Source organism: Eufriesea mexicana, unplaced genomic scaffold (assembly GCF_001483705.2).
Source record: "Eufriesea mexicana isolate 0111107269 unplaced genomic scaffold, ASM148370v2 scaffold2917, whole genome shotgun sequence".
Taxonomy (NCBI): Eukaryota; Metazoa; Arthropoda; class Insecta; order Hymenoptera; family Apidae; genus Eufriesea; species Eufriesea mexicana.
The window spans coordinates 594274-608203 of record NW_016910954.1 but is presented as its reverse complement, the minus strand read 5'-3'; the positions used below and the strand labels follow the sequence as shown (position 1 = coordinate 608203).

General features: G+C 48.9%; 1 protein-coding gene across 6 annotated transcripts in view; it reads right to left on the bottom strand.

The window, feature by feature from the left end:
* sowah (ankyrin repeat domain family member sosondowah) overlaps positions 1-13930 on the bottom strand; it is a 168900-nt gene that overhangs the window by 60889 nt on the left and 94081 nt on the right. For 3 of the 6 annotated variants that reach the window (XR_001890433.1, XM_017904350.1, XM_017904354.1), the window contains 2 exons: positions 13826-13837; positions 8750-8752 (listed from right to left, as the gene is read on the bottom strand). The exons of 1 other annotated variant lie outside the window; for it this stretch is intronic. Coding sequence is in view for 4 of the 5 variants with exons in the window: in XM_017904350.1 (XP_017759839.1) it covers positions 8750-8752; positions 13826-13837 (15 nt within the window). In the remaining variant the exon portion in view is untranslated. Of the gene's footprint in view, positions 1-8749; positions 8753-12934; positions 12938-13825; positions 13838-13930 lie in introns of all 6 variants that reach the window. 2 more of the 6 variants (XM_017904351.1, XM_017904352.1) reach the window with 2 other exon arrangements.

Sequence of the window (13930 nt, the reverse complement as noted above, 5' to 3'; positions counted from 1 at the left end):
GGAAAAATATGGTCGAACTTATAACAGAAAAACTTGGAATTTGAAAAAATTCTAAAGGCCTCGTTAAAATTTCTATAGCGATAAACAAGCCTATTGCTTAGATTTCGGAGGAAATAAACGTAAGAAAATTCGAGTGGACCTTTAATCTTAAAAATCCAAAATCTTCTCCTAGTTATCGCAGAATAAAAGTATCGTCGAATTTATGAAAGAAAAGCTTCGAATTTGAAAAAATTCTGAGAGATTTGCTAAAGTTTCTATTCCACGTTGCTGTACAGATCCACGCTTGCTTTGATCTCGAAATAAATAAACGTAAGAATATTGAACTGAACTGGAGCCAAGAAATGAACCCAAAGTCTCGAGCTATCCAAAGAAGTGGATTCCTCGAGCCAATATACTACGCGTTATGCAAATTGCGTTCACATACTTTCGTTTCACGTGGGTTCCAGGAGCTCGGCTATCAGGAGAGTAGCAGCGTTAAACGAGCCGTTACGCGGCGGGAGAACAGAATGTCGTCAAACGATGGAGTAACGATCGACAAATTACCCGATGACAGTATCCGCATAAGCATCGATATCTGCTTAACATCGAAAACGTCGAAACACTCTATTCGCCGCGAAAAAATATGCGAGCTTTTAAAACCGGTCGGTGAAAAGCGTAAAAACCGTACGAATACCTGCAAAACAATGCGCTCGTGAGTCAAGAGCGCAGAATGTGGACGGAAAAGAACCGGATGTCTATCTGGACGATTGCTGGGGCAAAACGAGAGACACGGGCGTACCGATATCGAGTGGCGATCGAAAGGACCGTTCACCGAGGCGGTGCACGATCGATGGAAAAGTCATGACAGTGGCGGGTTTCTCCGCGGAGATTGACATTTAGATTGCGCGGCGCAGGGATTGTCATGCGATCGGTGGGCCCCCTAATAGGCTCTATTAGCATGAAACGGTGTAATCGGTTCGCGGTCCGCGTGCAGGCCGGGGGGAGCAGGAGATAAAAGGAACGCGGGCTCTCTCCACCCTCATTATGCGCGCGGATCGCGACGCGTCGTTACAACGATACAGCTGGTAATGCGCTAAACGTCTTCGGGGAGACGCGTGCATAATAAAGCGGCCGCGCACCTGCGACGTTCCGTCTAATTATTCCGCCGGTTTTTTAAGTCGCGGCGATTTATATCGAGCAATTAGCCCGGGCTGTAGCGCTAATTGGAGTGAGAGCGCGTACGTGCGCCGGGCTACGGGACTGATAAACACCGACTATCTCGTTAGTACTTCGCGTGGGGTCCTGGTGCACTTTCGCCGCCGCGACGAAACTTTCCGAACACGGCCACCGCGCGTCCAATTTAACCGAAAATCCTGACAGTTTTACGGACCACCGCTGCACGCCGCCCGATCCACGAATCGGGTCGCGACCCTGATTAATTTACCGAAACACGGTCAACTTCCTGTCAGCCGCTCAAACGAATAGGCCGGTTCAACCGGGTGACAATGTAAACAAACAGATCGGAGTCGTAGGAGGAATTAATTAGGTAGAAAAATTGGAAGCTTTTGCATCATAGCTTTTAGAGACAGATAATGCACACGCGGAGCAGAATATTCGTTGCTTAACGTTACCCTAGGAACACAGGTGCAGGAGTAGCTAGATACCGATCAGCCGATAGGCCGGGGATCGATAGCCAATTACGAGAATACGCGTGAACAAAGGCAGCGCTATTAGTCTGCGGCAAATCGGATAACCCAGCCAACGAGTGGTCTCTGCACGGTAGTTAAATTAAGATGTTTGGGGACGCGAGGCTCCCGAAGGGGATGGATAGTCGGAGGGAAGGAAATCCGTATTGCTCGTGTGAAAAACATAAATTAAAATAGTTCGGAGCCGACGTTCGTATCCATCAACGTCCGGCAGGTAGCGAAGGGAGGCGCGAAGATGCCTCGTCATTAACCGGCAACGGGCCACTTTTCGGGGAACCGAGCCCGCCAGCAACGAGCAATTTACTTGCCGCGGACGAAAGTGCCCTAAACACCTTGCCCGTGATCTGTTCGAGTGGTTTTCTCGCTCTGTAGACCACTCGTTAAACGCTCTTACCGATTCCACGCTGGATTTCGGGTCCCTGGGTGTTCGAACTCGATCGATCTCGATCGTATATCTGCGCATGCGTCACAGGAAGTAGCGACGCGACAGCGCGCGAAAGACGTGTCACATCCGTGGCATGAAACTTCCGTCGCATGCCCGCGCCATCTACACGAACATCGGGCCCCGTATCCAGTGTGTCCCCTCGAACTGTCTATTCCCAGCGACGATGGAATCTATAGGAGCCCGAGCGCAACGCCGATATCGGAAGAAGGCGCAGGACACGCCGGTAGAGGCAGCTGCGTCGCCCATAGGTGCCCGAGAATCGGGTCTCGGGCCCCGAGAATGGCCGCGCGAGCGTCCATGCATATGCATATGCATAGCCGCGTACGCACACACAGGCGCGGACGGCGAGGAAAGCGACGGAAAGAAAGGAGGGCAGCATAGAGAGGGGTCCAGTTGCGCGGCAGCGAGATCTCCCGTGGCAGATATAGCGCCGGCCCCTAAACATCCACCATTATATTAAATTGTGTATATTTCCCTTCATAATTACTCGAATTATACGCATTATGTAAATCGGTATGTTAATGCGCCCTGCCTCCACCCTCCTGCAGCCACCCTGAGCCCCTTCTCCTACGCGGCTCTTCCTCCCGCGGTTCTCGCAGCGGTCGAGACCGCCACGCCACCGGAGGATTACAGCAATTTCGTTTAAGCGCGCGTTAAATGTTACTTTATGCGCTTTTTATTCAGCCGGCATCCGGTCGCGCGGGTACGTGCACCGCAGCCCGGTCCGGCCGGCTTTTCTAGATCGTGCCCGTTTAACGCGCTCCTCTATTTACATAATATTTCGCGAGAGATCCGTATCGGAGATGGTAAGCGTGCTCGCGTAATGCGTCTCCGCGATCATCCGTGTTAGGCTCCAGAGCTTTCCGTCTACCCGGTCATCCGGGACGTGCGCGCGGGCAATGGCGCATAGGACGCGTATCCGGCGCTCGATCTGTGCTCGATTTTTCCCGTGAAATTATTTTCCGCACCGATCCGATCCGTCGTCCGTGCACGAGATAATCGCGAGAGGAATTTCATCCGGGAGAAATTCCAGCGGTGATTTGTTTCGATTATTTATCGCGTTATTCGCGAACAATTTATTCACCCTGGCAATATCGGTGCGGCTGCTCTATTTACATAATATTCCGCGAGATCGGTATCTCGCCGGGGTTTTGCGGCGCTTTAATGAGCCCGATCGGCGAAATTAGGAATCCAAAACCATTCGCGCGTATCTCGCCGGCGAGAAGAGCGGCCGGCACGCAAAGTATGAACCGGCGATCGACAGATAAGTGCGATCTCTGTTATTAGCGATAGGCATCGAATTCATAAAGCAAATCGACTGCCACCAAAGGCGCTCGGACTGGCGGCGCAAGCTCGGATCAACGCGGTACTCCGTGTTTTCGGCAACTTTAACGCACTCTCCACGTTAATATCTCGGTAATTTCGTGTAAACACGATGTTATACAACGCTTTATAGTTTCCACGCGGTGCCACGCGCGTTTTCGGCAATCCTCGTCTTCCAGCTCTGGGGTGTGGCGAGGGCCCCGATTTCGAGAGGTGACGACGCGAGCCCATCGTGTCTCGGGATGCTTCATAAACCATTTTCTAAAGCACCGTGGCCTTCTGCGAATTATGGCAGGGAGAATTTCGATTTTCGAAACTCCAGAGATCGCTTCGACGTTGTTATTTACCTACGCCTACGCCTCTCGATCATCCGATTAAACCACCATTATCTACCATTATCTACCATTATCTACCTACGCTGGGAAACTACGTTACGACGGCAAAGTTGGATTTCAAGGCGAGCTTGTGACGAATCGGGAGCCAAGGATCCGAAACGAAAATTCGAAATCGACCTTCCAGCGAGCGAGCGAGCGAGCGCACTTCGTGATTATTCCACGAAGATCGGTAAGCTGGATCGGCGTTGGGACACGTTGGATTGACACGTCAGGAGGGCCGGTGGATGGAGTCTGGAAGGGAATCAAAGAACGATATTATTAACGGCGAGGTTCTCGTTTTTCGGAGGAGGCCGCGGACCGATTACCGAGTAATCCGTGGCCTCATTACCGACGCCAATTATCGAATGGACGATTCGATCGGCCGCGGTGGCAAACGATCCCTGGCGACTCTCAATCAAGCTGGTCGGCGGACGAAGGACGTGGACGCTGATCGACGACCAGCCGGATGACGATCGACTGCAATTTCGATGATGATACGGAATTATCCAGCGCGAAGGGATCACCGGACCCCGAAGAACGAAGGCAGTCCACTCTCGGCACTCTCTCGAGGCTGCTGCGTGGACCTCTCTTTCGCACCCTTCGACTCTTTTAACAATGTTTTTCGTATGCCCTTCTACTCCGACACACGTAGACCGATGTGTGCGCGCGCGCGCGCCAGGGCTACTACATGCGCGGGGACTTTATTACACGTGCAGGCCAGGGTAGAAGGACGACCACGGATCCGCGGGCGAACTTCGTTACGGACCTGTGTGATTTTCCATGCAAATTGAGTTGTTCGCCTGTCATTATGCTAATAAAAGTAATGACGCGTCGCGTATGTACGGGTAATGCAGCTGCTGTAATGAACCACGGTGCATATCGGCGTCGGAGGTCCTCGCACCGTTCGGAGCGTGACACCGCGACATTTCTTAGCTTTCCGACCAACAGCTGGCCGAGAAACAGCCGAGAAGGTATTCGTACGCCTCTGATTGTCCCGGTTTTACCACACACGCGGGTGCCTTATCGCTCTTATCTAATGGCAAATCGTTTATAACGAGGGAAGTGGACAAATGACATCTGTCCTTTTAATTGGTCCGGGGAAACCTAAGAGCAGGGAGAAGAGAGAGGGAGAGAGGGAGCGATGGATCGTATATATGTAGGTATACGCGTCGGCTGGTTCGAATGCGAGATCGAGAAACGAGAGTGGATCTGGATAACGGGTCACGATTACACGGGTATAGCTTCTTGCGACGAGAGAAAACCGGGATCGATGCTTTCGGCACTGGGTCGAGTCCTTTGACGAAAGTAACGAGGTAAAATGATAGTAATTATCACGGACGATCGTAACGATTATTCCTTTAGCCCTCTGAATCGAGGAGAGTTAACACGTTCGCAATGAAACCCCTTCTTCTTGCATAGCGAACACGCGAGGAATTAACCGTAATAAAAATATACCTTCTCGTGTTCACGCTCTAACTTGCACGAAAACTGCTCGCACTACACGTCGATGCTGATTACTTTTTAAATTCATGCGACAGTAAAAGGTGCTCCCGATGCGCCATACTGCTCTCCAAGCCTTTCTGCGAAACGGCCATCGCGAGGAGACGTTGTTTCTCCCCGTTTTTAACCTCCGCGTTGCTATCCAATGCGATAATCGACTCTACGAACGCCAAAGCTCCAGGGTACACTCTGGTAACCTCTCCGTGAAATCTATACAGTGTTTGGACGACGAGAAAGCTTGGAAACGATTGCCAAAACTACGTAAAAGGTAGGATAACACGTGAAAAACGAAGGTGGATTAAAAATTCTCTAAGCTACGTTCTTAAATCCTGCACGAAGGATCTTCTTCCCAAGAGCACACGTCATTTACAATAATTTTTAAAACGTAAAAGAAATTCATTTTATACTCCTACAGTTACTTGATAAAATCCCATAATTTTCGGAATGATCAAGTAAATAATTCCACCATAAAGAAATTTCCCAAAATATGCAAATTTTTCAGTAATCTGTACCAGGGTCCTCCCATGAGAGAAGAGTGGTTGAACGAAAGAAGAGAATGTTTAAATAAATGCGGCAAAGATGAGCAACTGAGATAACGTCAGACTAAGGAATTTTGGGCGAGGCAGAGTACAGTCAGAGTTCTGAGAGAATCGTGAAAATGGCAAGCACGAAGGAGTTGAACGAAGGAAAATGAGGAAATCCGTGTGGAAATTTATGCAGACAAGTTATCCGATGTAGAAATACTAAATATGTTAATAATTTTGCAATCTTTTATCAAAAATACTGTTCATAAAGGGTTAACCCTTTGTACTCGACGATGTTTTCGTTACAGAAAAATAGTAATTCGAAGATTTTCTGTCATACAGTCGAGGATATTTTTAAAATGGCAAATAAGAAATCGCATGCGAATTAAGACGTAGAATTATTTTACTTCGACATTGCACGCATCGTTAAGTAATTTTGAATTTGATATATTAATTAAAACATCGATCTTTAGAATCTAATTAAATGGAGACTGAGAGGGGCCTCTGGAGTGCAAAATATTAACCCTTTAATAACGAATTGTTCGAGTATACGCGGATTTTGGTAATCGCGACACATTGGCATGGCCAGGCAGTGTGCGAGGAAAAAGGAGAGATTCCTATGTAAACACGCGAGTGTCCGACTCGTGTTAGCCAAGAAGCAGCTATGCGAGGAGAAACATACAAATATAACTATTAAGAAAGACTGTGTTCGAATTGATTAACGGAACAGTAACCTAAATCCAACACGAATGTCCTAATATACCTGAAAATTGTTTAACTTTTCATAATGAAAAAAACAATCTCAGCATTATCATAAGTGCAGTCGATATCCCTTAATTCAAAAACTTCACCTCGATTTGTTATTTTTAATTCTTTATTATATACTATATCTACCATGTATCGTAATCTCCGTTTCTCGTGCGTAAAGGGGTAACGAAATTGCAGAGCTTTGAAGCCGAGCTTAAAATATGCATTGGAAATCGAGTAGAACAAGGAGAAAATAACCAATAACTCGTGTAAAATGTTAAATGATAAAATAATTTCCTATTTTCCTCTACACTCTCCATCCCAGCCATCCCTTAAAAACTGGCAAGGATCGACGTTGGCGTCCCTCGTGATGAACATACACCTCTTGCATCGTTTCAGACATGTCTTCCTCGCAGCGTCTAATAGCTACCACGATCAAGGGTCCGACGATTATTACGACACACCCTCCGCGCTGGGTACATACACCTCCGTCATCGATTGGACATCTGACAAATGGAATACGGCAAAGATTCATCCGCGAGGGAGAAAAAGGACGAGGAAGAGGCAACGGCCACGCGAGGAGAGCATCGATGGGTCGTTTCTCACAAAGCGGCAGTCGTCACCCGGCGATGCATCGTGGGAGTGATTGCGGAAACGACTGACGGCGGTGCCGCCGCGTTACGTGCGTGCATAATGCATATCGCGTGACTCCGTCACGGATCCGGACAGTTACAACGTGTACACGCGTAACAATATCGCGTATCGGGGGGAATCTCTCCCTGCCCGCCCTCTCGCTCGCCCTCTCGCCCGACGTCTGGCATTTTAATCGAAGCCGCAAGGGAGAAATGGATTGCCAGCGGAACGCGGTATCCTCGCGGCCGGGGCAGCGTAACGATCGCGTTATAAAATAGAGGCCGTCCGCCCTTTCGCGCCGCCCCGGCCAACGTCCCATGACTTTTCCTCGAACCGCGTCCATCGCGGAAACCAGACGCCCAGCGTAATTAGAGACGCGTCGCGATTACGCTATCCGACGACAGATCTACGCTGGTAACGAGGTTATACGTTTTGCCTCGCTCCTCTTAACGGAACTGCTACTCCACCGATCGCTCCTCCCTGCCACGGGGGGCCCGATTAACCCTGGCGCGGATAACCGGATGCCGAAAGTTGATGAATTTTCGAATCTTTCAAATTCCCCCCGAATTTCTCTCTTAATATTTTTTAAATGTTGACTTCGGCTTAATTTATGCCGCTAGGTAACAACACGGTTAATTTTGTGAAATTATTCATTCCTACAGAGAGGAAGGGACGATCACCACTATGAAACTGTAAATGTAACGATGTCAAAATTTAGGAAAATTTCAAACAATGGGTATTTCAGGTGTATCCTAAATGGAGTTATGAGGAGAACAACAGGTACTCTCGACGACTTGCTACCACCTAGTAATTGACATAAATTTGTATTAAGGTAATGAATCGAATTCCCATTCGATTGAAAAGATTCCTGCCAGGGGGGCCCATTAACCCTTAGAGCGTGGTAGTTGATGAATTTTCGAATCTTTAACCCTTTGCACTCGAGAGGCGACTCTCGGTTGCCATTTAATCGGATTCTAAAAATCGTTGTTAATTAATATCTCGGATTTAAAATTGACCAACGAAAAATAATTCTACGTCTTATTGTTAATTTGCACTTCTTATTTACCGTTTCGAAAATATCGGCAACTTTACGGTAGAAAGTTTTCGAATTACTATGTTTCTGTAACGAAAAGATCGCCGAGTACAAAAGGTTAAAATTCGCTCGGAATTTCTGTCTTAATATTTTCTAAGGAGTAAAATTGTCTTCATTTATGTCGGTGTGCATGATAATTATGATACGGTAAATTTTGCGAAATTATTAATTCCTACAGAGAGGAAGCGTCTATCGCCCCTATGAAACTGTAATGTAACTATGTCAAAAAATGACGAAAATCTGAAAGAAATCTCACAAGAAGCACACCAGGTACCTCGGATGACTTGCTTCCACCTAGTAATTGATATAAATTCGCATTAGGGTAATGTAATAAATTCTTCAATCTTTCAAAAAAATTCGAGAATTCCGTATTTACATTAACCTCGCGGGATAGAGTGGAACAAGCGTTGCAAACGCGCCTTAACGTACTCGAATATCGTGGTTATTAAAGATTCCCGGTCGCGTCGCGAGTTTTTATCAATGGCGGAGCATCGAACGCGTGCACGCGTATCGCGTGCTAGTCTAGGTACTCTAATTAAGCTGGCTGGTTATTAAACGGGGGCCGATCGAGAGTGGCGCCCGAGATAGAGTAGGCAAGGTCGTGAGATCTCGCGAGAAAAATCGACGCGGATAGAGAGAGGATGAAAAAGGCGAGACCCGTGGGTGCGAGGATTAATCGGAAATTCAGGGTACCGCGAGACGCAATGGCGGCGGCGTAGACCTCGAGTGGAAAAACTGCGGCACTCGGCTAGGCACGCCCGCTGTTTTACGAGCTGCGGGTTCAGCACGTCGGCCAATTACACCTTCCACGGTTAGGCGGTTCCTTCGTCTTAACGGGCAGTTAGTGCCAACATAAATGTCCCTGCTGCACGCTTTTAATTGCCCGCTTATAGCGCCGCTCGCGATACACCGGACGGCGTTGAAAAAAGGCAAGGTCGCGCGATCCGGAGGCCGAGGCGTACGCGAGACCGGTGATTCTTGTTTTACAAATTGCTCGGAACGCGATCGTGTTACGCGAAAAAGCCAGTCGGCCGCTCGCCGAGAATTACGCTCCTTAAATTTTGCATTTCGGAGAGGTTGCACGGTGGGTGCGCCTCCGGACGAATTGAACGGAAAGGCGAGTTCTCCTGAATTTCCGGCGGCCATTTGCCGGCTGAGCGATGGCTACCCGATTGAATTCGGCGTGAAAAAATGGCGGAGAATAAAAGAATAAAATTCCTCGTGACAGGTTAGTGAAAAATTGAGAAACGATCGCGTCAACCCTTAGCAGTTAGGGTTAGGGGTAGATTCGTCTGATCTACGCGACGTAGGGTTCTGGTCTGAGCGCGTAAAGGCTGCAGTATAACTTAATTATAATAATTATTTCAATTTTAACCCCTTCCAGTACTATTTAGCTCGACGAAATTCGGACCCAAACGGTAGGAACGCGCGGTAAACAGACCAGACTGATGGTTCAAAAACAGTCGCAATACGAGCCGAAATGTAAATACGCGTGATACAGTCAGTTCTACGCGATACTACTGTTGCAGAATTAGACTCTAATCCTTTTTCCCTTTATAAGTATCACAAATATATTATTAGGCCTACCGGAAAGTTCTGTCCGTTAATGTCATTCGAAGTTTTGTCGAATTCACTATACTTTCCAGATTTAATACCTAGTTCCATCATCCAGGGAAGTGGTCATAAGTAACGATGAAAATGATATTGTTAGATAAATATAAATAAATTTGTTGAAAATGTATTATTTTCTTTTACTTCAAAAATGGACAGAACTTTTCGGTAGACCTAATATATTTTATAACAGATGACAGTTTCAAAACTACATTTAGAAAAATATTCCGTTCACGAGTATGGCTCGTGATATTCGTGTTTGGGCCAAATTATCATCACGAGTCAGACTCGTCAAAATACGGGAAGGGGTTAATAATATTACGTTAAAGTGCAACGGCGATGAGTGTAACGTAGGATCAGCCTGAACTTGCACTAGTATATGTTTCAATCTTTCAGGAACGCGACAGTTCAGTCAGCTTGCCAGGCCTCGCCGCCATATTAGTTTATACAAAATATATATTCTTTTAGTTGAAACCAGCAGAATTGAATTATTTCCCCTTTTTCTTTCCCATAATTTCCTACGTATTATAATAATAATTATTCCAATTAACGAATTAATTTTCCTGCCTACATGGTCTGCTCTTTATTCATCCATTTGTGCGGTGGATTTTTCGCGCGACTACGAAGATCGATGAAGTGGACGAAAGAGCGTGTCTCCTCGAGTGAACCGATCAATCAACGATCGAGGATCTTCACGCCTCGCTATCGGACGACATTGGAACCCGACCACGCGCTTGCGGACAGCGCGGGCAAAGCTGAAGGAATAAAAGGAGAGGTAACTGAGACGTCGACCAGGCTCATTAACATCCCCGTTGGACACGAGTTCGCGCGTCCTCCGCGAATTCGCGGCCGCGACGATATATTTTAATTAACGATTACGCCGTAAATATGGTTTATCGGCGCCGTAAGTCAGCCGCTGGTCAGCCGGGGATATAACATTCGTTTTCGGGCCGAGGATCGCGTGGGTGTGACATCGGTTTTCTGCGTGGACCGTTGAGCGAGAGAGAGGCAAGGCTCAGGTGGCCCCGACCGATAACTCCTCGCCCCGAAATAGGAATACTTGAAATTCGGTTATTAATTTCGTTTCGGGGCCCGGCGGGGCGCTGGCGACCCCCTCGTGCGTGTCAGCCGGGGTTGGCCCTTCCTGCCTCGCCCTTGGGACTCCCTTGAGACAATGGCCGCCCGCGGTGCCCGATGTCTCCGACGACGTCTCGGGACCCCCGCCGTGGCACGCATGCCCGCCGTTTTACTGCTATAGAGACGTCAGATATCCGTCCCGTCATTTCGTATTCGTGGCCTCCAGGCCCCGGGACCACGGTGCCCCTCGACTTTTCGTGCCCGCCGATCACGGCTACAAACTTCCACGCGTGAAACCCCAGTCGATATACCGATCCTCCCATCTTTATGCCGATTCCCCCGAATTTTCATCTCTAAAATCCGATCCACCTTCCCATAGTCTCATTACTGTCCCGAATAATTTTAAAACGTAAATATCGCGAAAATACTAGAAAGCTATTCTCGCCGTACCCTCCTCTCTTTGACATTTAACCACTTGCGGTGTCGATATACCGATTCTCCCATCTTTATTTCGATTCCCCCGAATTTCCATCTCTAAAATCCGATCACCACCTTCCCACTGCCTTATTACTCTCTCGAATAACTTTAAAACGTAAATATCGCGAAAATACTTAAAGGCGGTTCTCACCGTACCCTCCTGTCCTTGACATTTAAGCACTTGCGGTGGCAAGAAATTCGCAAACGCGTGTGTCAGAACGATCCAGCGTTTCTGTAACAATTGCCTAACGACGCGTGTACCACGTCGTTGGCGATTCTGTGACGAAAGCATTACGACGAGCGTGACACGTCTTTTTAACGCAAGTGGTATCCTCGAATCGCAACTACGTACGATATTAAAAGATCGTTTGGATATCGTTGAATATCACTGCGAGCGGGACAGATGGTCCCAAAAGAAGCGGAGACAGTTTCGCTCTGAATCTCCCCCGAGAGATAGTATCTCGCGGGATCGGAAAGGAATCGGAGGAAAGGACGGGATAATTTTGGAATCGCGGGACGTCTAGCCGGTGATTATGCAATCGGCAGCGATGATCTCTCGCGACTCGGTGTCCCCGATAGAGATCTGCGGCTTAATTGAGACCTAACCGCGGGCCTCGATGCCGCGATTATGCCGTGGTTGCCGTATGAGAAAAGACACGCGTGCCCTCGCTCGGTTTTACCCGATCGTCCGGACGAGATCGAGACCGCGTGGTCGACACACGCGGCGAGCCTTGGCTCTCGTCGGCTCGGCTCGAGCGGCGCGCATCGAGGCCCCGTACGAAAAAGGAGCTCGCCTGGATTTATCGTGATGCATCGGGATACTGACAAGAACAGCTGTGCCTGGCCGAGCTCTCGCAGCGGGAACGGATCCGCCGCGGGAAACAAACGTACGATAACGATCCTCGTGTTTTGCGCCGCGTATGATGTTATTGTCGCGATTGATCGCAATTTTCAGCTGGGAACGCGCCGCTGATTTATCGCGAGCCTAGCGACCGCGAGTAGATACCGGAGAAGAGATCGCGTGCTCCTTCTTCTCGCGAGGTCGAGGCTTCTCCGCGAATCTACCACAGTGTGCTGGCTTCGAGGATCGTTATTACCGAGTAATTAGCAACGTAGCCTGTCTCACTCCTGTTCTCAGACTCGTTACGCGACTATAGGATTCAATAACCTATGGTTGCGTTCACGCGATGCCATCGGAGGCCATCTCGCGATCGAAAATCATCGATTCGTGCCGGTAAATGCGTTTTTTCGTCGCGTTTTTGTTTGTTCACCGTTCGGTTGAACGTCCATACGCTGAACGGTGAACCGTTGCGCTGGTTCGCATGCCAGGATCGTGTGTACACGCTGACGGGAGGAAGGCGCGACGCTTAATGACGCGCCTGGAACGAGGTCGGGACGCATCGATAACGTGCAATTTCGAATGTAGGAATTTGTATGCTACTTACGCCCTGGATTCCACGCCGGTCCCATGGCAGACGACGCACGAGTGGCCGAGACGGGTGTCGATGGGTGCCGATGCATATGGAACACAAAGCGGACGTTAAGGTCGCTCCCCTCGGGGTCCCTCTGGATACCCACACGGGAGCACGGCCCCCGGTCGAACGAAAGGATTTCGCATAGTACGCGGAAAAAGTTCGTGCGACCGGTAATGTATGCCACGAACACACGGCGGCGGAGGTAAATCTGGAAACGCGTTGGTTTCGTTCCACACGCCACGCCTCGTATCGCCGCGGCAAGAAACCGTCCGACTGAGTGGACCGAGCGGAGAACTCAATCAAGCGGCGCTGTCGAGTATGAAAGGGAAAAAGGGGACGAAAAAAAGGAGAGAAAAGAAGCGTTGAAGTTCGCGTCAAGGAGTGCCGCGTCAGGCGAGCGTAAAATTTTTAAAACTCTTACGGACGACAATGTGTTAATTAGAAATTCATTCGGGCTTTTTCTCGGCGCGCGGGCAAAGAAAGAGCGAGATCGCGCGGCGTGTCGGTAACCGTGAAACGCCGAATTTTCGGGGCTGCCGTTCGCTCTACTTTTTTACACGGTGGAGGTTAAGAGAGAGAGAGAGAGAGAGAGAGAGAGAGAGAGAGAGAGAGAGAGAGACACGGACAGGGAGAAGAGTTCGCGTTGCGGGTCGCAATAAGCGAAACGCGATACGCGCGAGACCTTTTTTCGGGCTGCTGGCCGAATCGATCACGGCCGGTCCGCGACCGGGGAAAGAAACCCGTTCGTTCGTGTGCTAACTGCCGGTGAGCAACAGCCTCCTGGCTCCAGTCCGTTCCACTGTGTCGGCCTCTCCGCAACGTTCTCGCGATACGTGCATACTCGTAATAACCCGTACTCACCGACGTTGGATCCTGGATGGGCGAGATGCGTATCCCGGTCAGCGCATGAAACAGAAAAAGCACGCGGGATATCCCGATTAAAAAAGCGAAGATGATCGAAGAGAG